The 26,401-nt window shown below is 44.7% G+C and overlaps 1 protein-coding gene across 10 annotated transcripts in view; it reads right to left on the reverse strand.

The window, feature by feature from the left end:
- Window positions 1-26,401, reverse strand: part of camk2d1 (calcium/calmodulin-dependent protein kinase (CaM kinase) II delta 1) — a 143,904-nt gene that overhangs the window by 15,310 nt on the left and 102,193 nt on the right. For 5 of the 10 annotated variants that reach the window (XM_035626303.2, XM_035626299.2, XM_035626301.2 and 2 more), the window contains 7 exons: window positions 23,340-23,442; window positions 15,412-15,495; window positions 14,453-14,547; window positions 13,676-13,798; window positions 13,484-13,567; window positions 13,190-13,232; window positions 4,403-4,440 (listed from right to left, as the gene is read on the reverse strand). In XM_035626303.2, coding sequence (XP_035482196.1) covers window positions 4,403-4,440; window positions 13,190-13,232; window positions 13,484-13,567; window positions 13,676-13,798; window positions 14,453-14,547; window positions 15,412-15,495; window positions 23,340-23,442 — 570 coding nt within the window. Of the gene's footprint in view, window positions 1-4,402; window positions 4,444-13,189; window positions 13,233-13,483; window positions 13,568-13,675; window positions 13,799-14,452; window positions 14,548-15,411; window positions 15,496-23,339; window positions 23,443-26,401 lie in introns of all 10 variants that reach the window. The other 5 variants (XM_035626302.2, XM_035626300.2, XM_035626298.2 and 2 more) reach the window with 1 other exon arrangement.

Raw genomic sequence — 26,401 nt, forward strand, 5'->3', positions numbered from 1 at the left:
CTGTACCAAATCCAATTGGAATAAATCTAACGGTTGCCAAGACTTTTCACTCTGAACCAATAAATGGTGAGGGGAGTCTGCAGTTCAGACAAAAATGATGCATTGTTTTGACAAACATGACTGAGAAAATATTAATGTCATTATACAGTGAACCTATTTACTGTGTAGTTGAACTAAACTACTTCTTATCACTATGTAAGCAATGGCTTTAATTTCACAAACCTATAACTTATTATGCAAACTCTGCACTTTCTGTACTGACATAATAACAGACAAAAAGTAGCTGACAAAACAAAAAACACAACAACCAAACACATACAGAGGAACATGACTTAAATAACTTTTGAATTACGAATGTTTGTTCCACGATGAAAACCAGGATAAGACTCATGGCTCAACAATTGTTTCTTTAAAACAACTTGTTGGTCTATTGTCAATCTGATGTGCCAATAATCTACTATGAGTTTACTAAATTACTGTAACTGTGATAGTATGTTACATTAATGTACCATTTTGCCAGTAGTACTATAACAAGAAGACAGCTAGAGTTCTATTTTGAGAAGGGTCAGGTTTTGCTAATTCATATTTTGCACTTTATTGAAAAAGGTTCCAATCCCATAGAAAGAAAAGTACAGCTTGCAATACCATGAACATTTTTTTTCATTGTACAATGTAAACTCCCCAAATACTGAGGATATGACTAAACTTACTTAAACCTCTGCAAAAGAAACTTTACCTCCACAAACCCTACAAACCTTATCTGAAGAATAGGAATATGCCTAATAAAGTGTGTTATCATCATCATCTTCATTCTATCTGGGGTCGGGTCGCGGGGGCAGCAGCTTCTGCAGGGGACCCCAAACTTCCCTTTTCCAGGCCACATTCACCAGCCCTGACTGGGGGATCCTGAGGCGTTCCCAGGCCAGTGTGGAGATATAAACTTTCCACTTAGTCCTGCCTGTCGTACTTAAACGGTAGCGACAGGCAGGGTTTTAAGTAGTTTCTTGACATGTTAAGTAATCTTTATGTAACACACCAAATGTGTGGTGTTTTCATGCTCTGATCAGTCAGACAGTGCACTCCCAGTATACAGCACTGTTCAACATTGTGGTGGAATTTAAACACAAAGGGTTTTCTACCGCTGACTACACAATTCAAGAGTCAGGGTCTGGCTAAGGAGCAGCAGCAGCAGCAGCAGCAGCAGCAGCAGCAGCTATAGCTCAGGCCTACCCCATGTTCTGTACTGTCCGTCTTCCTTTTCTGCGTTAAGCAGCCACGAGATAGAAAATGAACATATGTCTAACTGTACAATCCACACTTACATATAAACACAAACACTTCTCTCCGGGAACACACACTTCTCTCCAGGAACCATCACTTTACCGTGGTGGAGAGGTTTGTGTGTCTCTATTACTTGAGGGCTGTGTTGTCTGTGTTCCTGGTAGGGTTTCCCATGGCAGAGTGGTCTCAGGCGAGGGGCCAGACTATAAGTATTGTTCACCAAGACCCCATGAAAGAAAATGGAAGAGGCAAGGAGACCCTGCCCGGAGAAAGCCCGGTGCCCCCGTCTGGAGGTAGGCCCAGGCGGTGGGTTCGTCAGCGAGCGCCTGGTTGCCGGGTTTGCCACGGAGCCTGGCCGGGCACAGCCCAAAGAAGCTACGTGGCACCTACCCCTCTCCATCCTGTAGGCCCACCACTTGCAGGAAGAACCGCTGGGGTCAGGTGGCAGTAAAGGTCAGGGACCTTAAAAACCGTACCTGGGCAACAGAAGCTGGGTCTGGGGACCATTCGGCATCTCAAGAGGGGGAAATGAGGAACCATCCAAGCTGTGTACAGTAAGGATGGGACACTGTTGACCTCAACTGAGGAGGTAATCAGGCGGTGGAAGGAGCATTTTGAGGAACTCCTGAATCCCACTAAAACGCCCTCTATGGTAGAGGCAGAGCTGAAGGCTGATGGACAATCAATTTCCCTGGCGGAGGTCACTGTGGTAGTCAAACAACTTCACAGTAGCAAAGCCCTGGGGATTGATGAGATCTGTCCAGAAATGCTAAAAGCTTTGGCTGTGGAGGGGCTGTCTTGGTTGACACGTCTCTTCAACATTGCGTGGGAGTCTGGTACAGTGCCAAACGAGTGGCAGACCGGGGTGGTGGTTCCCCTGTTCAAAAACCAGATAGTGTGTGCCAATTACAGGGGTATCACACAAGGAGTGAGATACCCCTGTAATTGTAGACTTTAGCCTCCCGGCTAAAGTCTACTCCAAGGTGCTGGACAGGAGGGTTCGGCCGATAGTCGAACCTCAGATTGAAGAGGAACAATGTGGATTCCGTCCTGGACATGGAACAACGGACCAGCTCTTTACTCTCGCAAGGATCCTGGAGGGGGCCTGGGAGTATGCCCATCCAGTCTACATGTATTTTGTGTATCTGGAGAAAGCGAATGACCGGGTCTCCCAGGAGATAATGTGGGAGGTATTGCAGGAATATGGGGTGAGTTGGTGACTTCTTAGGGCCATCCAATCTCTGTACACTCAAAGCGAGTGCTGTGTCCGGGTTCTCTGCAGTAAGTCGGATTCGTTCCCAGAGGGGGTTGGGTTCCGACAGGGCTGCGCTTTGTCACCAATCCTGTTTATGATATTCATGGACAGGATATCGAGGCGTGGTCATGGTGGGGAGGGGTTGCAGTTCAGTGGGCCAGGGGTCTCATCACTGCTTTTTGCAGATGATGTGGTCGTGATGGCACCATCAGTCAGTGACCTTCAGCACTTACTGGATCAGTTCGCAGCCTAGAGTGGAGCCTCTGGGATGAGGATCAGTACCTCTAAATCTCAGGCCATGGCTCTCAACAGGAAACCGTTGGATTGTTTACTCCAGGTAGGGAATGAGCCCTTATCCCCAAGTGAAGGAGTTCAAGTACCTTGGGGTCTTTTTTGCGAGTGAGGGGACAATGGAATGTGAGATTGACTGGAGAATCTGGAAAGCGTGGGCGGTACTGCACTCGCTTTGCCGCACCGTTGTGACAAAAAGTGAGTTGAGCCGGAAGGTAAAGCTCTCGATCTACTGGTCAATCTTCATCCCTACACTCACCTATGGTCATGAAGGTGTGTCATGACCGAAAAAACAAGATCGTGGGTATAAGGGGCCTAAATGGGTTTTCTTGGAAAGGTGGCTGGCATCTCCCTTAGAGATAGGATGAGAAGCTCAGTCATCTCATGAACTTGGAGTAGAGCCGCTGCTTCTTTGCGTAGAAAGGAGCCAGTTGAGGTGGTTCAGGCATCTGGTAAGGATGCCCCCTGGGCGCCTCCCCTGTGAGGTGTTGTGAAGTTTATATCTCCACACTGGCCTGGGAACACCTCAGGATCCCACAGTCAGAGATGGTGAATGTGGCCTGGAAAAGGGAAGTTTGGGGTCCCCTGCAGGAGCTGCTGCCCCCGCGACCCGACCCTAGATAAGCGGTTGAAGATGATGATGATGATGATGACACACTTTATTAGGCATATTCCTATTCTTCATATACAGTTTGTAGCATCCTGTGGAGGTAAAGTTTCTTTTGCAGAGATTCATCTGTCATAAGAACATCAACAAGGTGACAGTCTGAAGAAGAATATATATATATATATATATAAATCCCTCTAGAATCCTTTTTGCTGGTTGATCAAAAACAGTGGTGAATAAGTACATATTCAATCAAAAAAGTAGACAGTGGTTTATTTGAATTATACAGGTGATGTGGTAGTTGGCGTGGCAAACTATTATTATTATTATCATTAATTATTGTGACTGAAAGGGTTAGACTGCCACCAACGGGAATTCATCAGAAAAAATAAAGAAAGGCAGCTCTGATTAAAGAGGAGAGATGAAATTTAGTCAGGCACAGAGGTAAAATCAACATGAATCTTTGAACGAGAAGGGATAATAATTCAGAGGATTCCATTCATCCCATCCGGGATTGGATCAAGGAGGCAGCTGGCTAAACAGGGTGCTTTCCAGCTGATCCTGGGGGATCCGGAGGCGTTCCCACGCCAGATGGGATATTTAGTCCCTCAGAGTTCTGGGTCTACCTCTAGGTTTCCTCCCAGTTAGACGTGCCCAGTAAACTTCCAAAGGACAAGATGCCTGAACCACCTCACCTGACCCATTTCAACGCAAAGGAGCAGCGTTGAAATGGGTCCCCCCCAACCCCTTTAATTTGGGTTTAATCATCACGTATTTCAACCGTTCTATACTTGATCAAAGCAAAAGCTTGATCTTTACACCCAAATGCGATTATACAATACAGCATTCAAGGTACAACACTTAAACTGAGGCCAAAGCTATGTAATCAGAAGTACGAGACATGTAGGGTCTCTGCACAGGAAATGAAAAGAGACAAGTGTGAAGAGTGAAATGGAAGCTGGACTTACTTTGACACCGTCTGTTTTTTTGTTCAGCAGGCTCTTGGCTGCTGTTGAGAAAAAGATAACAATGGAAGGACCTCAGTGGCCGGCTGGATTTAACACGTACACACACACACAAGCACAATGTCTATTCAAGGTTGGCCAATTACAAGCAAACTCAAAGAGGTGTATGCTAGAAAATTGGAAGCAAAGAGAACCATGCAAATCAAGTCAGGAGATAACATTTACAGAATAATTCGCTTGGAATTAGATTCATCAGTCGAGACTATATGAAACACTGGCAGCAGAGCTGAGCAGCCACCAGGGAACTGAGCCCTTTAGCTTCTTCTTTTCCTTCTTTGCCCACTTTCTTTGTAAGAAGTGAGTGAGCTGAAATCATGTGGGAAGAGTTTTGTTTCCTTTGTTTTTTTGGCAAATGAAAAACCAGCAACTTTTCAGTCAACATGCAAGGACAGTTAGAGATGAAGAAGATGATTGGTAGTGGTGGCAGGGAGAGCAGAATGTTGGTTTCAGGGTTTTTTGTTGGGCATCCTCTATGGCAGTGAGGGGTTTAATTGTCAAACCACAGACATGTGCATGTTAATTAACTGATAGCAGTTTTTCAGTGACATCAAATATCTTTTAGCAGCCATAGTGGAGGAAAATGTTCCTGTAAAAAATGTGGAAAGGTGCAGGAAAAGCATGTGGTACTGTCAAGGGTGTAACTTTGGGCTCAGAAGGGGGGGGGGGGGGGGCAGAAAACGGGGTATGGGGGTCCTCCATGAATTTTTTTTTTGATTTGAATCCTATTTCCTTTATTTGTACATACATTTAGGGACTCCTTTGTAGGGTTCAGTGTTTACCATAAGATTTTGTGAGACTATGGCGGTGGAGGTCAGACCCTGTAGGGGGGTTTGAGGGCATTGTTCCCCGGAAGAGAAGGTTGTATATTTCATAGTTAAAATCCATCAATCTGGTGAAGTATGATAGCAATTTAGGAGGCTACATCTATATGAAGAATTGTATGCTCTTGTAAACAATTTTGTGCAGTAGTTCATGGAAGAGGTTTTTTTTCTGAGGATATTATAATGTATCAGATGATTTTTCCCTAAATTTCTAAGACCATAATTCTGTCTGTATTGAATTTCCTTTAATTACTCCTATCATAGGTTTTGTGACCCTCAAAGAAATGAAGTTGATTTTCAGACATTTACATTTAACATATAAGGGTAGCAGAGAGGCTACTCTGAATGTACTGAATGTAATGTAATGTAAATGTTCTCTTCACTGCTGGAGACATTTCTTTTTTTTAACAATGTATTTATTGATTTTTTTATTACATTCACAAGATAGTGTTATTGTGTAGTACAATACATTACAACTTTGTTTAACAATATGATTTTATTAATCACCGCCCTCCAGAATGCTTTAATTTTGCCACACTCCCAGACACAGTGCATAAATGTTGGTTTAGCCTTATTGCATTTAAAACAAATGTCAGTATATTACTGTTGTATTCATTTTATTTGACAGGAGTTGTGTATATCTTCATCAGCCAATTATATTGGAGTAACTTTAAATTAGAGTTTGCTGTTTGTTTCTGAATGGTAAATGGACTGTATTTATATAGCGCTTTTCTAGTCATTTAGACCACTCAAAGTGCTTTACAGGAAGGTCCCATTCACCCATTCACACATTCATACAGCGCTGCTATTTACCACGCATTTTTCTGTCACATTCATTCACGTCGGAAGAGCCTTGTCAAGAGAAAGTTGAGATCTCGCTCTCGACACGAATACAGAGAGCATGCCTGGTATGGACGAAGATGAACAGTCTACTTCACAATTGAGGTAACAGAGAGAAAAATAATAGTCAATCGTGGAAGCATTGCAAGCCAAAGTAAAAGATGTCATGACAATAACCATGTCAAAGAACGAATCACAAATATGTAACCGCTATAATAAAGAGTTGATTAGAAACAATGTACTGAAATAATGTAAGAATCAATGTAATCAACACGAGGTGATTATAAGAAATGTACTGAAACTTTAAAATGTAACCACATGACTGCTCACAAGATAAAAAGCAGAAGTGCAAAGTTAAAGAAATGAAGGGGATTTTAAGTATTGTGTAATACAGAAAGCAGCACAAGGTAGGTGTGAAGTGTATTGGTAAGATCATCAAAGATTGTGCCATAGCCATTACATTGATGCCACTGCTAAAAACACATTCGGCACGTATGCCAGAAAGAGGGGAAGAGTCAGAAGTGTCTTAATGTTGCCATAGAAGGGAATAATTGAGCATTAAGAGTTATTATTGGATTAACACCAAACAAGACGGCAGGAAGGGGGAAGGGTGAAGTTTGCTGTCCTAAAATTGATGTATAAAAGACTCCGGGCAGTGCAGCTCGGGGTTAGTCGTCGGAGTTCTTCCCAAACACCATGGACGGAGCAAGTGGACTACCAGCCGACATCTGCTGAGGACAAGACTTCAGGAAATCTTCCACAGTTCTGCGAGAGGAGGACTAACCGCTGCGCCCTTGGGCTGTGGATTACAATTTGGACACTTGAAGACTTTCTCCTCGTTCACTCCGCTGGATACGAGATAGAGACTGAACACGGACGTTTTGGACTTTGTACGGAGTCAAGCGGCTGCTGGCGGATTTCTATCTCCCGGCGGGAAGGGAGTTGTCCCCCAGGCCAGAGGACTCGTTCTCTCCAACCAACAACAACAAGTAACAAAAGACTTAGACACAAAGCCTCAGCACTTAAATATTAGCGTATTTCATGTGATTTTGTTTAGTTTAATCATTTATGGGAAGCTATATCCTTTTAATTATTGTACCATATTTACTCTTTTGATGATTATGCTGTGCGCTCGCCATTGCTAAAAGCTTTCAATAAATACCAACTTGCAATTAAAGGAAGGATTGCGATCATTGAGTTCTTTCTGCGACAGTAAAAAGATTGGAGTTCCGACATGCAACATCCTTAAAGGTTTTTATAGATTGTTCTAGCCAACTAAAAGCAATAGACCCCTGGGACCATATTCTTGGTCACTAAAATAAACCTAGCACTTAACAAGAGCCCAGATCACCCGAGGAGAGCTGCCATTAACGAACATGGCTGACGGAGGCAGTGTGGCGCACAGGGCTGTTCGGCCGGCTGCGCTGTTCAGCAGAAGCGGGGTAAGACGTTCGGACGAAGGCAGTGAGACAGCTAGGCGAGTCTCCTCACCACCAGCTTAAATAAGCGCAGGCGACTCTATCGGGGTAATACTCCATAGCACCCGCACTCGGACCCTTTTAGACGGAAAGCTGGACCGGCACCTCCCAGTCAGGGGAAGTACACCGGGGATCTAACAGCCTACAGAGGCAAATTAGGGTTAAGTGTCTTAACCCTAGTCCACAACGGCATGTGGACTGGTGGAAGCTGGGATCGAACAACCAACCTTCGGGTTGGTTGACGAACGACTCTACGTCCTGAGCCAAGTTTTTTTCCAATCGTTTTCAGAAATGTCCTCTTTTAAGTCCGCCCTCCATGTTTCAAGCTTGGCTATCGATGTTTCTCTACAGCCAGATGCAAGCCATTTATATGTTGATGAAATCAAGCCCCTCCCAACGCAACTGTTTGTGATAGTTTCTTCTAAGGATGAGAGTTCAGGAATCCCGATTGATCAGTTTTGCATGTCTGGAATCCTGCATCCAATTTGCCTGGTTTAAATGAAACATTGCCCCTGATTGGACTTAATTGTGACAGGGAATCCAATATGTTCATATATTCTTTTACCTCATGCCATACATTAACCATATTAAGAAAAGATAAGATAAGATATACCTTTATTCGTCCCACAATGGGGAAATTCAGGCATTACAGCAGCAAAGTGGACAGAAGAATATATAAGAAATTTACAAAAAAGGGTTTGTATGTACAAAATTTAACAAAAAAATTACATTAAATAAAAAAAACACCAAAGGTATATAAATGCTATATACAGAGCAGTAGCAATAGTTGCACATAGGATATTAAAAAATATGAAATATAAATATTGCACAGTTTGTTATTGCACTTTAATTGTATCCGTAAGTGGTTGAGTCCTTTTTGTGTCCTATTTAGAGCAGTGCTGGTTGTACAGCCTCACAGCAACAGGAAGGAAGGACCTGCGGTACCGCTCCTTCACACACTTAGGGTGAAGGAGCCGGTCGCTGAAGGAGCTGTTCAGTGCAGAGACAGTGTCCTGCATGGGGTGGGAGTCATTGTCCATCACTGATGTTAGCTTTGCTACCATCCTCCTCTCTCCCACCACCTGCACTGTGTCCAGGGGGCATCCTAGGAAAGAGCTGGCCTTCCTGATCAGTCTGTCTCCTCCTGTCAGCTGTTGACATGCTGCTGCTCCAGCAGACAACTCAATAGAAAATGGCTGATACCACCACAGTGTCAAAGAAGGTCTTGAGGAGCGCCCCCTGCACTCCAAAGGACCTGTGTCTCCTGAGAAGGTACAGTGCTCTGGCCCTTCTTGTACAGTGCCATGGTGTTTGTCCAGTCCAGTATATTGAACACTCAGGTACTAATAAGAGTCCACTCTCTCTATGTCCTTTCCCTGGATGTTCACCGGTGTTGTGGTGGGGTGACTGCGCCTGCGGAAATCCACCACCAGCTCTTTGGTTTTACCCGCGTTGATCTGGAGGCAGTTCCACTGGCACCAGTCCACAAAGTCCAGAGTCAGTTATCTGTACTCCCTGTCATCGTCATCTGTGATGAGGCCGACGATGGCAGAGTCATCAGAGAACTTCTGCAGATGGCAGGTGGCTGTGCTGTACAAGAAGTCTACAGTGTACAGGGTGAACAGGAAGGGAGCCAAGACTGTTCCCTGTGGCGCTCATGTGCTGTAGACTACTGTATCAGAGACACAGTCCCGTGTCCTCACATACTGGGGGTGGTTGGTGAGGTAGTTGACTATCCAGGATGTGAGGTGGTGATCCACTCCTGAGTGCTCCAGCTTGTCCCCCAAGAGCACCGGCTGGATGGTGTTGAAGGCACTGGAGAAATCAAAGAACATGATTCTCACAGTGCTTCCAGGCTTCTCCAGGTGAGAAAGAGCTCTTTGGAGGAGGACGATGATGGCGTCATCTACGCCGATGCCGGGCTGGTAGGCTAACTGCAGCGGGTCCATCGATGGTCTCACCAGGGGGCGGAGATGGACGAGCACCAGGTGCTCCAACGTCTTCATTAGGTGCGATGTAAGAGCCACTGGCCTGTAGCTGTTGAGGTCCTTCGGGTGCGGTACTTTTGGTACTGGCACCACGCAGGATGTCTTCCAAAGCTGTGGAACTCTCCCCAGCTTCAGCCTCAGGTTGAAGACGCACTCCACAATCCCGCACAGCTGGTCTGCACAGGACTTGAGGAGCCGAGAGCTGATGCCGTCCGGCCCTGCTGTCTCTCTTGCCTTGATCTGCCTGAGCTCTTGTCTCATCTGGATTGTGGAGAGGGACAGATTGGAGCACCCACTTCTGGTCCCCCGCAGTCTGGCTGTTTGTGACCTGAGATGGTTTTCAGGCCTCTCCAGACTCCAGTGACGTTGTTCTGCTGCAGCTGCTTCTCTATCTTCCTCTTATACACGTTCTTCCCCTCTCTGATCTTCCTCCTCAGCTTCCTCTGCACAGTCTTCAGCTCCTCCTTGTCTCCTGACTTAAAGGCCCTCTTTTTCTCCTTAAGGAGAGCCTTAATGTTAGGTCCAGGGCTTGTTGTTGGAGAAACACCGTACAGTCCTGGTGGGTACAGTGTTCTCCACACAAAAGTTTATATAGTCTGTGATGCAGTCAGTGAGACTGTCGATGTCTTCCCCATGAGAAACGCAGAGTTCCTCCCACACAGTTGTTTCGAAGCAGTCCCTCAGAGCCTCTTCGGTCTCCTCAGACCATCTTCTAACTGTGCGGCTCACAGCTGGTTGCCTGTGCACGAGAGGTTTGTACACAGGCAGGAGGTGAACCAGGTTGTGATCTGCTCTTCCCAGGGGAGGGAGGGGTGTTGATTCATATGCCTCTTTGGTGTTGGCATAGAACAAGTCCAGTGTTTTATTGTCTCTGGTGTGTTAGTTGACATACTGGCTGAATGTGGGCAGAGTGGAGGATGGACAAGCGTGATTAAAATCTCCAGAGATAAGAAAGAGGGCCTGCGGGTGCTGAGACTGGAGTCTGCTCACAACTGAGTGCAGGACATCACAAGCTGCGTCGCCATTAGCATAGGGGGAAATATACCCCGCAATCACAATAACATGTGAGAACTCCCTGGGTAAATAGTAGGGCCTCATGCTAACGGCTAACAGTTCGACATCCCTACAGCACAGCTGCTCTTTGACAGTGATGTGCCCAGAGTTACACCATCTATCATTCACAATGATTCAGCGTGTTCAGCCATGTCTCTGTAAACAGCATGATGCTGCTCTCCCGGTACTACCTCTGGTGCTGGGTCAGCGCCGCTAACTCGTCCATCTTGTTGGAAAGAGATCTTACGTTTCCCTTGACGATGGACGGGAGGACAGGTCTGTAACGTTTCCTCCTGTTGCGGCGTTGAATTCCGGCACGGCTTCCCAATCGTGTCCTCCTCAGCTCGCGGGGAACGTCAGGTCTCCCATGGGGCAGCAAAACCAAAAACCAGTCAGTATCTGGTGTGACCACCATTTGCCTCGCAGTGCAACACATCTCCTTCGCATAGAGTTGATCAGGTTGTTGATTGTGGCCTGTGGAATGTTGGTCCACTCCTCTTCAATGGCTGTGCGAAGTTGCTGGATATTGGCAGGACCTGGGACACGCTGTTGTATACGCCGATCCAGAGCATCCCAAAAATGCTCAATGGGTGACATGTCCGGTGAGTATGCTGGCCATGCAAGAACTGGGATGTTTTCAGCTTCCAGGAATTGTGTACAGATCCTTGCAACATGGGGCATTATCATACTGCAACATGAGGTGATGGTCGTGGATGAATGGCACAACAATGGGCCTCGTCACAGTATCTCTGTGCATTCAAAATGCCATCAATAAAATGCACTTGTGTTCGTTGTCCATAACATACGCCTGCCCATACCATAATCCCACCGCCAACATGGGCCACTCGATCCACAACATTGACTTCAGCAAACCGCTCACCCACACGATCTGCCATCTGCCATGTACAGTGAAAACTGGGATTCATCCTTGAAGAGAACACCTCTCCAAAGTCGAGACCCCGATGAGGACGACGAGCATGCAGATGAGCCTCCCTGAGACGGTTTCTGACAGTTTGTGCAGAAATTCTTTGGTTATGCAAACCGATTGTTGCAGCAGCTGTCCGGGTGGCTGGTCTCAGACGATCTTGGAGGTGAAGATGCTGGATATGGAGGTCCTGTACTGGTGTGGTTACACGTGGTCTGCGGTTTTGAGGCCGGTTGCCACTGCCTCAAAACTTGCGACATCTGTGGCATTGTGCTGTGCGATAAAACTGCACATTTTAGAGTGGCCTTTTATTGTGGCCAGCCTAAGGCACACCTGTGCAATAATCATGCTGTATAATCAGCATCTTGATATGCCACACCTTTGAGGTGGATGGATTATCTCGGCAAAGGAGAGATGCTCACTAACACAGATTTAGACAGATTTGTGAACAATATTTGAGAGAAATAAGCCTTTTGTTTACATAGAAAAAGTCTAAGATCTTTGAGTTCAGCTCATGAAAAATGGGGGCAAAGACAAAAGTGTTGCGTTTATAATTTTGTTCAGTGTATATATATATATGTCTATCTATATAACACTTGTGATATATTTCAATGTACTTAATTGTAATTTGTAATGGTTGTACTTTGTACTTTTGTACTTGTAAATTACATATATTTGGTCTTACATTTATGGACGAAATCTGTAACTATGAGCTAGTACTATTGCTGAAAAACTTATTTTTAATACAAATGGTCCATATTCATGAAATACATATATATGAATAGTTACCAACCAAACATAGTATGTAAGAAAAATATCTGCTTATAAGAAATAATTAAAATCATATTAAAAAGTGTTAAATTCACAGTTGTAATGTCGATTTGTATGTGAATTGAAATATGTGTATATCAGGCCTGTATTCTAAAATGTATGGACTATACTGTACATATTAATTTTAGACTAAAACCGTTAATGTAGCGACTGTTGGTGAATGCCAATTGTGAAGTAGTAGTTTGTTTTTGTCGGATTCCTCCAATATGGCTACCGATGGATGCACAGAGTCAGCTGAAAGCTCTATCCTGGTGCTTTAGTAGACATGACATGCCTCAGAACAAAACCTGTGTAGTTTGACCCTGTGGAGCAGTGTCAGATACACCAAGGACTCTTACCTTAGGCGAGTTACCACACAAGAGGGAGGGGAAGAAAAACAAAAGTAAATACTAATGGCATGTTTGCATTGACATCGACTGACAGTTGAGAGGTTACGCATAATAGAATTAACATGAACTTAAAAAATGTAAGCCCGCCTGTCATTTCTCATGAAGACAATCAAAGACAAAACAATCAATAAATTTAGACTTGGCCTGAATATTTTGCCCTTTGAATGGACCTGAAGATCGGACTTCATCGACCCATGTGGCCATTCATTCTCTCTTGAGAACAGCTGAGAAGGGGCGACGGATGGAGCTTAACAGGCTCTAAAGGTCAGCATGTTTGAAATATCGCTCCACACAAAAGAGCATCATCAACAACAGGTAAATATATAAGAAAAACAGGCAAAGAGAGAAGACTTGCCATCAGTTATGGTATTTTTGTCACTGTCATTACAACTGGTTCATTCTTACCTGAGAAGTTACGAGTGGCAAGCATAGTAGTCAGGATAGCACCCTGTGGAGAAACAGAGAAACAGACATTTATGTTTGCACAAATTGAAAGGTTAATAATTAGACACTGGTGCCCACGACTGGTTTGGACTGAGTTTTGTAGCTTTTATCAGCTAAAGGGCAGAGTGAACCAGTGTTTAAGAAAAAAAAGAGTTGATCTCTTAAATTCCCCTCTAATGAAGCAACTGAACAATAATTCTTCTTACGTAGAACAAAAAGGGTTAGGGGTTAGGGTTAGGGGATCTTGTCACTTACTTTGAGTTTCCTCCTCGCGTTGAATTTCTTCAGGCATTCCACAGTCTCCTGTCTGTGCATCATAGATGCCACAGTGGAGCGTTGCTGTAAAAACAGAGGTAGTGAATGGCGTTATTTGAAGTTGTGCAAGCTGCATCAAAAACTATGGAGGAAGATGTGTGTGTGCGTGCATTTCTGTGTCAAAAGACGTACGCAGATCCAGGGGTGTTTGAGTGCATCTGTGGCAGTGACTCTCTTGGCTGGATTAATGGTCAGCATCTTGTTGATCAGGTCTTTGGCCTCTGGAGTCACCGTGTCCCACTCTGGGGATGGGAACTGTTGGAAGAAAGACGCCACAAAATCTTTTTTTACAGTGTCCCGCCAACTTTAAGAAGCTAAAGAAATTATTATCGTACACTGCATGACACAATGCATCTTTGCATTCACTTGCACAGAAACGATTAAGCTGTTTTCTTTCACTCGTAAAGGCCAGGGCAGGTATCTTTGAATATCCAATAACCTATTCTTAAGTAGTCAGGGCTAGGGCTAGGTATTGACACTAAAATACTTTTGAGCACCAACAAGAATCTGTCCATAGTATCATGTCCAACAAAAGTGTTCAAAATATTGCAAGTTGGGATCAAATAAGAGGTCAAACTTCTTACTTACATTTTTAAAATTAATTTTAGGGCATTCTACTAATGTTGGACTGTATTTGGTTGACACAAGGTCCTTATTTAAATCGGATGCATCGTTTAGTAGTAATCTGAACTCAGGGGATGACAGTCAAATAGAGCCAAACCTTGATGCTTTTTGAACAGTCACCCCTGCTTTACCTCTGGTATTAGGTTTCATGTGCAAAAAATATATTTAACCTATATTCTCACATCTCATACTGTTAAAAAATTAAAAGACCTGTTGTTATTGTAGTAGTTTTCCGTGTGTGAGTGAGAGAGTGAGAAACATACACACATTCACATTAAAACTTACATCATAAGCTCCAGCTTTAATCTGCTGGTAGAGTCTGTGCTGGTCCTCATCCCAGAAAGGAGGATATCCCACGAGGAGAATGTAGAGTATCACTCCTACACCCCCCCCCCCCCCCCCCACACACACACACACACACACACACACAGATTAGAGTCATCAAAATTAATCTCAACAGGCCGCTACAAAATGAGAAATATATAAAAAGAGATAAAGATAAACATTTGACGTCTAAATAAGATCAGTGTGTTAATAGACAGAAACCAAGTGCCTGAGTTTGCTGGTGTTAGATACGGTTTTGATTGGCTGGTCGATTGGCGTGTACTGTATGTTTTTCAGACAGCGTGTGTGTGTCAGTTGAGGTTGTTGGTGAGGAGAAAAATTAAAATTGTACATCCCTAGCCCAAATGCAAATTTCCATACGTGGCGCTGCTTTGTTATAGGGGAAATCCAGTCGCTATTTGAATTTGATACCAACGAGGGGAAATACTGCTCATGAAGTTGCTTGCTGAAAAAAGCCTGACAGTAATATTACTGTAACAACACATTTTTGTCACCTTCATAACGCACCCAACGATAATTATGTTATCGACTTGATACATGAACGGGATTATTTTTACTGACTACTAAAATAGCCAATGTGTTTACATGCATGTTTGCATGCTCGCATCTGCTTGAAGACTTAAGGGGCCTGAATACAAATCTTCAAGCAAATGAAGAAAAAGCAGTTGTATCAATTAGGCAATCAGCTGATACCTAGTAACAGCAAGTATGAAGGAACAGAGAAAAAGTATAGTATCTCTGCTGTTGTTGTAGCTTCATTTGATGTAGTGATGGTCCCTGGCTTACTCTCCAGGGAAGGCCTTTGATTGACTGTTTCCGACCACAGCAATCGTGTGAAAATAATAATAACAAACTGCTTCACTGAACTTCCCCCAGAAATGAGAAGCTGTAAATCTTACCACAGGCCCACATGTCCACCGGCTTGCCGTACGGATCTTTCCTCAGCACCTCTGGAGACAGGTACCCTGGTGTCCCGGCAAAACCTGCAAAACACACGCACATATATCCACCTGACCATCTCTTGTATATTGAAAAGCACGTTAGGAACCCCCTTACGTGGACTAAAACTTCACACAGTGGTCTCATAAAGTGAGGTTTATGAGCCAAGGTTAAAGGAAAACATCCCTCTGTTGGTATGAAGCTTGGTTCACGAACAGCCTACTTTCAAAAAAAGTATCAGCAGACCCGTACTCAAAGTCAGAACACAACGTGAGGCTGGAGCTGAGGGAACAGACCAATTATTTCTCTGTTCCACAAGGAATAAGGAGAAAAATAGACCTGATATCCATCCAATCCAAACCTGATATGAGAGCCGAGAGCAGTGGCACACCCATATTCCCAATAGATAGGAGTGATGACACTTTGGTTTTTATTTGGGCTCTGAATTATAAAACGGCACAACTGTAGATCTTCATATGATTTTGCCGTTTAAAGACAGAAAACTGGGACAAGAATGCAAATGTTCCATTTAAAAATTCTTTAATCAGATTATCAAGCTCTTTACTGAGAAGCAGGTGACAGACGAAAATAAGGGCACAAAAGTACAAATACATTACATTCCATTCATTTAGCAGACGCTTTTGTCCAAAGCGACTTACAATAAGTGCATTCAACCATGGATATAAGATATAGGCATGGGCCGGTATAAGATTTTGACGGTATGATAACCTCTGGCAAAAATACCGCACTGCGTCGGCTAATCATGCTATCCGGAGCAGCCGGTGTTGGCCTTTTCCTGCGAGGCGTCCAGACCGTACTGTAGTCAGGAAGAGCATAATGACCTGGTTTACAAAGAGAAATGGATAGGGCCCAGAACAGAGCCCTGAGGGACCCCAGTAGTGAGGTTGCAGGGTTTGGACAAAGATCCTCTCCAAGTAACCCTGTAAGTGTGGTCCTTGAGGTAGGATGCAAACAGGGAGAGTGCAGAGCCGGAGACCCCCCGCAAAGATTTGCGCGAAAAGTATTCGCCATTCACCGATGAAGCTTCAGCAACCACTTGGAGCCTTCGCCATCATGCAGAAAAAGCATGAGTCCCCTCGTGACTATTACAGGCTCCTGAGGAATGCGTACTTCCAAGGACGTAATGCACCAGGTTTTGAAGAGGATCATGGCTTCAAGTCCCTATTCCTCCACAACCTCCATGAGTGCATGCGGTACGAGGTCACAATGCACTGCAGAACAGGTGGCCTCACCATGCAGGAGATCAAGAAGTATGTGCAGCTTGCATGGGAGACGCATATGCACCCCCACCAGGGGGCGTTCAAGAGTTCTTGGGATCGAAACCTCAGCGAATGCCGACTTGGCGCTTGGAGGCAATGAAGTGCCTCGCTCCAGAATGGTTACAAGGTGAGACAAGGTGAAACGCCGCAAACCCCCTTAAAGCGATTGGGGTGTGCGCCGTCTCCATATGCATCGGAAGGAAACAGGTGGTGCATTTTGTTAGCGTGGTACCTTGACTCCACCCTCCTGTCTTTGTAGGGGCTGACCTTCTGGTCAGACTCGGCGTTCAGCTAGACACAGTCAAACAAGTCCTTTGGTACCAGCTTAGCACCGAGAGACACCCTCCTTTCTCTGAACCAGAACACATGTTGTCAGGTCAGACCATTCCCCAGGCATGTCAAGTTGCCAACGATGTCGACTTGACTATCCCTGCTCGAACAGCAGGCATTAAGGGACGGAAGATCCCTGGCACACAGGCATTCTTCCAGCCCTTACCTCGCTTCGGTGAGCTCAGACTGTCCGTCTGCGGCACACCCTTATTTGAGCTGAACAACCGCTCAGCCCATCTTCTGGTCCAAAACCTGACTTACGCACCCATTCTGGTGACGGCACGACAGCCGCTGGGGATGTTAAACAAGACCGTTCCAATGGGGAGAACCACAAGAGCATTCCTTCCTGCAGCTGAAAGAGAAACTCTGTTTCGCGTCTTGCCTCGCCTACCCAGACAAAAACAAAGAGTTTCACCTTGAGGCAAGCTTCTCTCCCCACTGCCTCAGTGCTGCCCTGGCGCAGAAGCATGACACCGACAAACGAGTTGTTGCCTAGCGAGCTGACCCTTAAGCAGCATCGAAATCAAATTCTCTGACTGCGAAAAAGCCCTTCTTGAACAGCCAGAGACTGATAAAAGGAGACATTTCCAACAGCCGCATAACCTCTTGGATGATGGCGCTGCAGGGCTATGATATTGAGGTCAAGCACGCCCAGAACCACAGAATGGCTTTAAGCCAGGGTCTGGCCGAATGTCACCACTGTGACTGTGAAGGACAGCCGAGTCCCCAGTCCCTAGACGTCACCACTCCATCACTCCTGTCCAACCACTTTTACCACAATGAGAATGTCTGCCTAGACCTCCCAAGAGTCTACGTGGACGGCTGCTCATATCACCATAGAGCCAGATCCGGGCAGGAGCCGGTATTGTTTGGGTCAACCGCAACGTTGAAGAACCAAACAACTACTGGCTGGGTAACAAGACGAGCCAGTACGCAGAGATAGCTGCAGTACTCATCGCGCTCCAGCAAGCCGCCAAGCTGGCTATGGTGCAACTGGTGATCTTCTCTGACTCCAACTACGCTCGTCACAGTTTCATTTCTCACTTACCCACACGGAAACACAATGGTATGCGAAGCGCACGGAACAAGGAAGTCTAAAACTCTTAACTCTTCCTGGCTTGTGACTGTCTTGTAACCGATCAAGGTATGACCGTGAAGAAGGTCAAGGGGCATTCCCAAACCTCCGTCCAGACCACAACGGAGACGATGAAGCCAACCGCCTAGCAAAGCTAGGTGCTGAACAGGGTAAACCCCGGGATTTCAGAGAGGAGTGGCTTCCAGTATCCAAGACCTGCGCAGTGAATGCCATCACCCGCCGACAGGTGAGGGAGAGGCGAGAGGACCCCAAAACTGCGCACACACTGTGCACCTGGGTCGCAAACCTGGCTATACCGACCTGGTGACCATATAGGAACAAGACCCTGCCATTCAGACCATGCGTCAGCTGGTCGAAAACCTCCAACACAGGGGACCCCACAGGTCCCCTTGCCTGAATCCAATGTGCTACACACCTTGCGTAAGGACCAACTGCACCTTAAGCTTGAAAAAGGCCTTTTGGTCTATGTCCACAACAAACCAGGGACCAACTCGTTAGCTTGTCCCAACAGACCAATGGGGGGTTGATGCTTGCCCACGCCCACGATTCACCCGTTGCTGGCCATCGCGGATACAAGGCCACCCTCAAAATCTTCACTCAGGTTTCATACTGGCCAACAATGGCCCGCGACGTTCAAGCATACGTGAAAGGATGCCTGGTCTGCTGCCAGTTCCAGCCATCCCGACCGCTGAATCTGGCCCCACAACAGAACCGAGGTGTCACGTTACTGTGGTCACACCTTCAAGTTGATTGTGTTGGATCAGTCCCCAAGTCCTCAAGAAGTAATAAATACCTCCTGGCCGTCACATGTGCATTCACTAAGTGGGTAGAATGTCTTCCAACGCCTAACGACACAGTTGTGACAACTGCATTCTTACTGCTGAATCACGTGTTAAGCCGCTGGGGACTACCCCTCTCCGTCAACTCAGATTGAGGCACCCACTTCACGTCGAATGTCATGAGGGCGATGTTGTGGGGCAATCTTTCACATTTCACACCAACCCCAGTCATTTGGCATAGTCGAACTTGCCAACTGCACTATTGTTAGCATGCTCAAGAAGTATGTTAACTCTAGTGGCAAGGACTGGAATGTAAAACTCCCCCTGGTGCTGATGGCCATTTGTTCCACCCCACACTGCACCACGGGAGTCACACCATTCGATATGATGATGGGGAGTGAGATGAACCCTCCCACTCCAGCTCTTGTATCGTCCAGAGGATATCAGTGTTGCAACTGCCTACACGGCTGCACATGACAGATCTGCACGATCACCTTTGGTTCACCTTGCCTGGGCCAAAGAGAACTTGGAGGCCAGTGTCAAAGGTTTCAAGGACTACTACGACAGGAAAGCGTCCAATCGTGAGTACCAAGTAGGTGACAAGGTCTTCTACTTCAGGTGCGCCACACCAGTAGGAATTTCCAGGAAGTTCCTCACCCGCTGGTCAGGTCCATTTGAAATAGCGGGCAAACTCTCTCTGGTAGGCTACCTGATTCGGACCTCTAAACCCAGCCAGACACCAGCCTACAAATGGGTCCACGCGAACCTGATTAAGCCGTTTGTACCCTTCTCTCCACCTGAGAGGTCAGAAACACCTCCCTCACAGAGATAAACAAATGCGACACCATAGCTCCATAGGATTTACTGCATGCCCCACTCACCCGTCAGCATGCACTGACTCCTAACACTAGTTATCCCCGGTCACCTATTATTAAACTCTGGTCTCATTACAGATGATCTCTTTGGATCTTCGGCATCCTCCTGAACCTTCATGTCACCTGTCCCAGGATATGGTCGAGCCCAGCCCATCGTCGGGTATCGTCCTACAAGGAATACCTGGACTCTTGATCACACACATTGCGACCTGTACACCCACAGAATCTATGTACGGCTGGATCCCTGGGCAGTATATCGCAGACACCTTCGCCGGCCCCCACAGTTAATTGAGGGTAGGCCAAGCAGAACTCAAACACAGGACACCCTGGAACATGCCATACAAATGATCATCCATACTCTCGAGCAGTTGCAAAACTTTCTGGTCACTGAGGAAGATCTCAGTGGAAAGAAACGTCCGAAACGGTTCCTGGGTGGCCTGCTCGTTGCGACATCCGCCATTGGGCCCCTCTTCTCCATTGGACTCTCAGCAAACAACTCCATTAGCATCAAAACACTCCAAAGACACATGGGTGAACTCAATTAGGAGATGATGGAAATCCAAAAGAGTCTTCAAATCCAATAAAAATATTTTCAGGGCATGGGTAAAACCCTTCAGGGGACCATAGTCCCATAGTCACTGTCCTCAATAACACTTTGCATGTGCTAGGAACTTCAAGTTGTCAAGTTGTTAAGGATGATATTACATACGTGCAAATACTTAGAGATCTGATGCAGGATCTCCTCAGGGAAGTCAGTTCCTCAGTTAACAGCCTGAGTAGCGGACAGATTCCAGATTCAGATCAGACTGGACGACGTCCGCCACGGTACACACACCATTCTGTGTTCATTCCACTGGCTAGCTCTAACCCTCTCCAAGAGCAAAGCCGCTAACCTTAACACCTTTCCCCTCTCTTTCCCCCCTTTCTCTTCTTCCTTTTTTTTCAAGTGTTGTCAGGAACGACCAAAAACAATATGGTGAAAATTAATGTGGAACATGATTTCGGGTATCATGTTTTTCTTTCATGTGTGACATGTGAAGGTATAACAAGGTAGCTAGAAATCATCTGCCCAGATGTGCCTCAGGTAGCTGCCCTGATGCTAATGCCCATGTGTAGTTGATGAACTGAAATGTATGGACTGTCAAACCTTTTTCTGGTTTTCAAGGATATATGGACTGTGTAACCCAGATTACGCTTCGACAAAAAAACTGTTAAGACTGCGACCAGCATCCCACTCTTCAGAGCAAAAGGGGGATTGTTGCGTCTCACCATAAAGACTCTGACCAGAGAAAGCCTCTTCTGACAATCCACAGAACAATGTCCTGAAATCAGAGGCAAAGACTGCACGGCCGAACTAAAGAACTGCCGTAAATCCCCTGCTCACCGGTGGGCAGGGTCCTCTAGGGACAAGCTGCGCACCATATCGGCAAAGAACAGACTCTCATTTAGCCCTTTCCAACCGTGAGAAGACTGTGAGAAGTCGGACCATTGTAGACAGAAGGACCCGTAACTTCTTATCAGAAGTTACCACGTGAACGAGAATTTGACCTTAAAGGATCTCCACTCGCTGGCCGGGCTGAAGTCCTCACTTTGTGTGTAATTAAGGATTCACACAACCCCGGTATCCCGGTTAAAGCCCGCTGCGACGCGCCTGGATTTTTTTCAACTGATGCCTGCAGAAGCCAGACAAAGGAAGTCTCAAAGATCGTCGACTGCTGTTCCTCCGACGTCCGGACAACAGCCCCGCAGTTAACGACTGTGCGCAAAGTCCCGGCCATCTTCCCTCACCGCAGCCCGCAACGCGAGTCCAACTGAGGACAGCCTTTTTTTCTTCACACTCAAACTCTTCCCGCAGGAATCACAGTAAGAGGCATCTTAGCTCTGGGCAGATGTTAGTTTGATTTTGAGTGTGTGTTTTATTGTTGCTTGTGATTTAAGGACCGATGAGTCCCTTTTGCTGCTAGAACGCAGATATTTCTGTTTAGTGTTTCTGAAATTCTATTCTGTTACCTCGCAGTGTTCTTTTTATTGTTGTCTGATGCGATCAGACTTTGGGAGTGTTGCTCTGCCGTCCTGGGGTCTCATTTATATAACTGTGCGTAGGATCCTTACTAAAAGTGTACGTGGTGTCGGTGTCAGTGAGCAGCGAGTTCCTAAGAAACAGAGTTGCAGTAGTGAATTTGCAGTTTGTTTAAATGCTGCATTGTGTCAGGGCAAAGGGGAAGTTTCTCTGTGTTGTGCCACTGTTGAGGAAGTAAAAGGAGTTGGTCACCGGAGCGAGAAAACATTATTGTGAGCACTGTGTGTGAGGCGTCAATCGCTCTTCTCACATTTACTTTCCACAATCTGACTTCAGTTCACTACCTCACCATTTGTATCGCTTATTCCCCTTGTCTCCAGAATGTGCGTACGGCATATGCACGGGTCAGAGTTTGCTTACGGTGCGCACATTCTCCCGTCAAGTTTGTTTTTTATAGATCACAACCTTTGCGTGGGAAGTGCCGTACGCACGTTTCCAGCCCCGTTTTGTGCATATGCCACGTTTACAAATGAGACCCCTGTTGATTAGCAATCCAGAGATGCAACTGGCGCGTTCCTGCGTAATAACAGATACGCGGAAGATCCAACTGAGTTTGCGTGAGCTCTGCCGCTCCCTTTGAAGGTTTCCCCTCTTTTCTCTCTGATACTAATGTACACTCACAGGGCCGTAGATATTTGGGCACGTGGTTCTTTCAGGTTGGAAATCAAACCTTCCATCTTAAAACTTTCCATTCATACATTTAGGGAGCACAGTATGCCCCTATTCAAATACATATCTGCCTCTACAGATCCACTAAAAGCGGATTGTTGTAACCTGTGTTGATTTATTGTGTAGTGATAGTATATAATAGAGATTGATTATCATTGTGTTGTTGGTTGTTAATTGATTTCACTGTTGTTAATAAATTCTGTTATACCTTAAAGAGAAGTTTCCTAGTGTAATTTGCATGTATATTGTGACAAAGGCTTGTTGACAGAGTCAGTGCTTGAATTCACTGACCTTCCCTGTTCAATCTGGAATATCAATATCATAAATCTTGATATTTCAAGTGAACACCCTTTTGAGACTCAGATCACAAGTTTGGATAATTAGTCCCTGGTGCCCCGTTTACTGATTTCATTAATAATTTATGAATATGAATATTAATCATTGAAAATTATGAATATCTCGCTAATTGCCAAAACTGCTCCTATCAATGCACAACACCAACAAACCATATTCATAGAACAAACCAACCAATTATAATTATTCAGACCCTGAGGTTATTAATACTGAATATAAGGCTTAGTTGTGGTCTTAAACCACTTGCAAAATCCAACCCAAGACACTGAAGGGGTGAACTCATGCTGTGAAACATAAAAAGCCTACAGGTATATATTATGTAAATGACAAATTTCATGTGTTCATGTGTTAATTGCAAGCTTTTAAAATATTAATCCCCACATTATCACTGAATGTGAAAAGAAAAACTAGTTTTGTGTACTCACCAAACCATGCCTGTTGTTCTCCCTGCACCTCGATGGCCAGGCCAAAGTCAGCCAGTTTAACCGCTGCTCCCTTCAACTTGCTGGCAAGGAGCAAATTCTCCGGCTTAGAGTAAAGACATAGAGAGAAACACTTTCAGCACCTTGCTCGGATGTGGTGATATCATTCTGTAATGTAGGTAAAGACTCAAAGTCTTTCTAGTGTTTTAGTTAAAAGAGTCTTCGAGGATTTCAAAACTACAGGAAGGGTGCTTATAGTTGACAGAGTAATAACATTAAGGACTGATGTCATATAGTGTGTGTTAGTGTTCAGCAGTTATCACTAATGGCTGAGCCGGAGGCCAAGTGTACAGTAGCAGCTGTACAGTCTAACAGATAGTTCAAGTGTATAGTGGACGAAGGTAAGTCAAGAGTCCGGCCTGTACACACCTGCATACACACACCCACACACACTTAAAAACAAAGGGAAGCTGCTGTTGATCAAAACGAAGCAGCTTGTTTGCAACAATTATCCTGTTATCTTGGGAGCAGTGTGCACACTGGCTATAAATTACATTACAAAGGGACAGTACAAGCCATAATTCATTTTGAGGCTGTCACATTCCATCACATTACTTCATTAGTTTTACTAGGACGTTCTGTATTTGCACTTGCACATAATGCCGTAAGACAGTAGGGTGACACATTGAGCCTCTATCTGAAGTAAAGTAAGTCTGATAAGAATCCCCACAAATTAAAATAACAATAACAAGAAAAGAATTCAAGACCAAGGTGAATATAAAAAAAATTTAATTATAGAACTTATAGAAACTTAAAGCCCCAGTGTGTAATTTTTGTAATTTTCAGGCGGCATCTGGAAGTAAAATTTCAAACCGCAAACAACTGAGCAACCGACAGGTACACTTTATGGCGGCGTACCACTGATTCCATATCCAGTTTCCGGCAGCACTGAAAATTCAACGCAAATAAGCATATTGTAGACCGTTTTGTGCAACCGTATTCAACACGACATAGCAAACATGGCAAGTTACAAGGAAGCCAGGTCCACCTAATGTAACTATATTTAACTCATTCAAAGTTGACGAAAAAACATTGGTTCTTTATTTCAGGTGATTATGTATATATATGAACACATAGACAAAATATTCAATTAAGTTTTTTCTAAATAAATAAAGGCTCCGAACCTGCCCCTCCACTGAGATTTTTAATAGCAATAGAAGAAAAGTCAAACTCCAAAATAATAACAGTCTCCTGCACATTACATTCACGAGTTATAAATGTACATCAGTAAAACATTTTCTTTTAAAAGACACTTCATGTTGCCTGGATTCATCAGTCAACATCAGGTAAGGTTTTAAATGAAAGTATCTCAAAAAAAGCATTTCATTTTTCTCCCATAAAATAACCTCTCTAGCAGTATAAATCAAATTTTAGCAATTTCTGAAGCATGATTAAACTTTTTTTAAGGTTCTTCATAGGCACTCACAGCACTTGGTTATAGTTTGGAAATAAGATCCTGGTCATTTAAAATAAGTTAATAGTGACTTTTACCACCTTCTTTCACATTTAGCCAACACAACTCCTACCCTAAATTTTTGCCTAAACCGAACCCAATGCAATGAATCCTCATCTCCAGTACGAAAGTCCTTTACTTTGTCACCCATTATCCGCTCTGACAAACAGAAAAGCTACTTCTGCACTACTGGGAAAATATTGCTAGTATTCAAAAACACTGCCTCAACATTCCTCTCTCTCTTAAAAATATCCTTTGGTTTCTAACTAAAAATGCTTTTTGAATATTCCCTAAAATGGCTCCTATGATAAAAATTGGATTTTTCTGGATTTCTAATCTCAGAAGCTTATATTTGAGGCACAGTACTGAAAACATTTTTTTTCAAATCACATAAGGCTAAATGGAGAAATTTGGACAAAATTGAATCCAAAGATTTGTTAGAGACTGAGGAAGTAGGGAAACTATCAATACATTTGAGTGCAAATGTATTCAGTTTTCAGACTGCTTATGAAACCAGCCGCATAAACAGGCCTGGCTAGTTACACGCAGGCATCTTACTTCCACGACTGATTATTAAGGCAAACCACGACACCAAATTAGGAATCCTTCAAAAATCTTAAACTGGAAATTTGTAAAAAAAATTGTCCCCAGAGAAGAAACTGCTCCAGCTTCTCAGCCAATAAAATAAAATAAAATAAAACATGCATACCTTTAAGACTACCTTACATATTGTATTCATACATACAATATCCTCATCAGAGCAGAATAAATTTATGGGGAGAATGAAAATAGATATGTGAGAGGCCCAGAATAAATTATGGTTTATATGGTTGTTCATACACTGTCTACAAATATCAACACATATTTTTTAATATTGTCTGTGCTATTCATTCCAGAAGGCATCGGTCATGCCATTCACTGAAAAGCGATCAGTAGTCAAAGTCATTGTCAGTCAGTGTGTGTATTTCAAGGTTCCTTGAGCAGTTAGTAGAGCATATGGGAATCCTGAGTCGTGGGATTCAGGAGGGCATGCCATGGTCAGATGTTTGAGGAGGAGTAGGAGGAGGAAAGGATGCAAAAGGGGAAGGGGAAGGGGACCCCAGTATCCTCCACCCCAATCCCAGTCCCGGAAAACAACCATGTGACCTGGTGGATTGGCAATAAGGGTCAAATGAAGGACAAAAAGGAAGAGGGGAAAAAAGGCTGTAAATTTTGGTGTACCCAAGTCCCGAGTCTGTTCCTGACAGTTTGGTCAGAAACATGCACACCAGTAGCCTGCTGAAGGTAATTTTGTAGGGCTCTGGCAGTGCTCCTCTTGTTCCTCCTTGCACAAATGAGCAGATATCTGTCCTGCTGCTGGGTTGATACCCTTCTACGGCGCAGTCCGACTCTCCTCATGTAACAGCCAGTCTCCTGGTATCTTCTCCATGCTCTTGAGACTTTGCTGGGAGACACAGCAAACCTACTTGCCACTGCACGTATGGATGTGCCATCCTTGAGATTTGGGCAATCTGTGCAACCTGATTGGGCTGCAGGCTCAGTCTCATTCTGC

The sequence above is a fragment of the Scophthalmus maximus genome, chromosome 2, assembly GCF_022379125.1.
Source record: "Scophthalmus maximus strain ysfricsl-2021 chromosome 2, ASM2237912v1, whole genome shotgun sequence".
NCBI lineage: Eukaryota > Metazoa > Chordata > Actinopteri > Pleuronectiformes > Scophthalmidae > Scophthalmus > Scophthalmus maximus.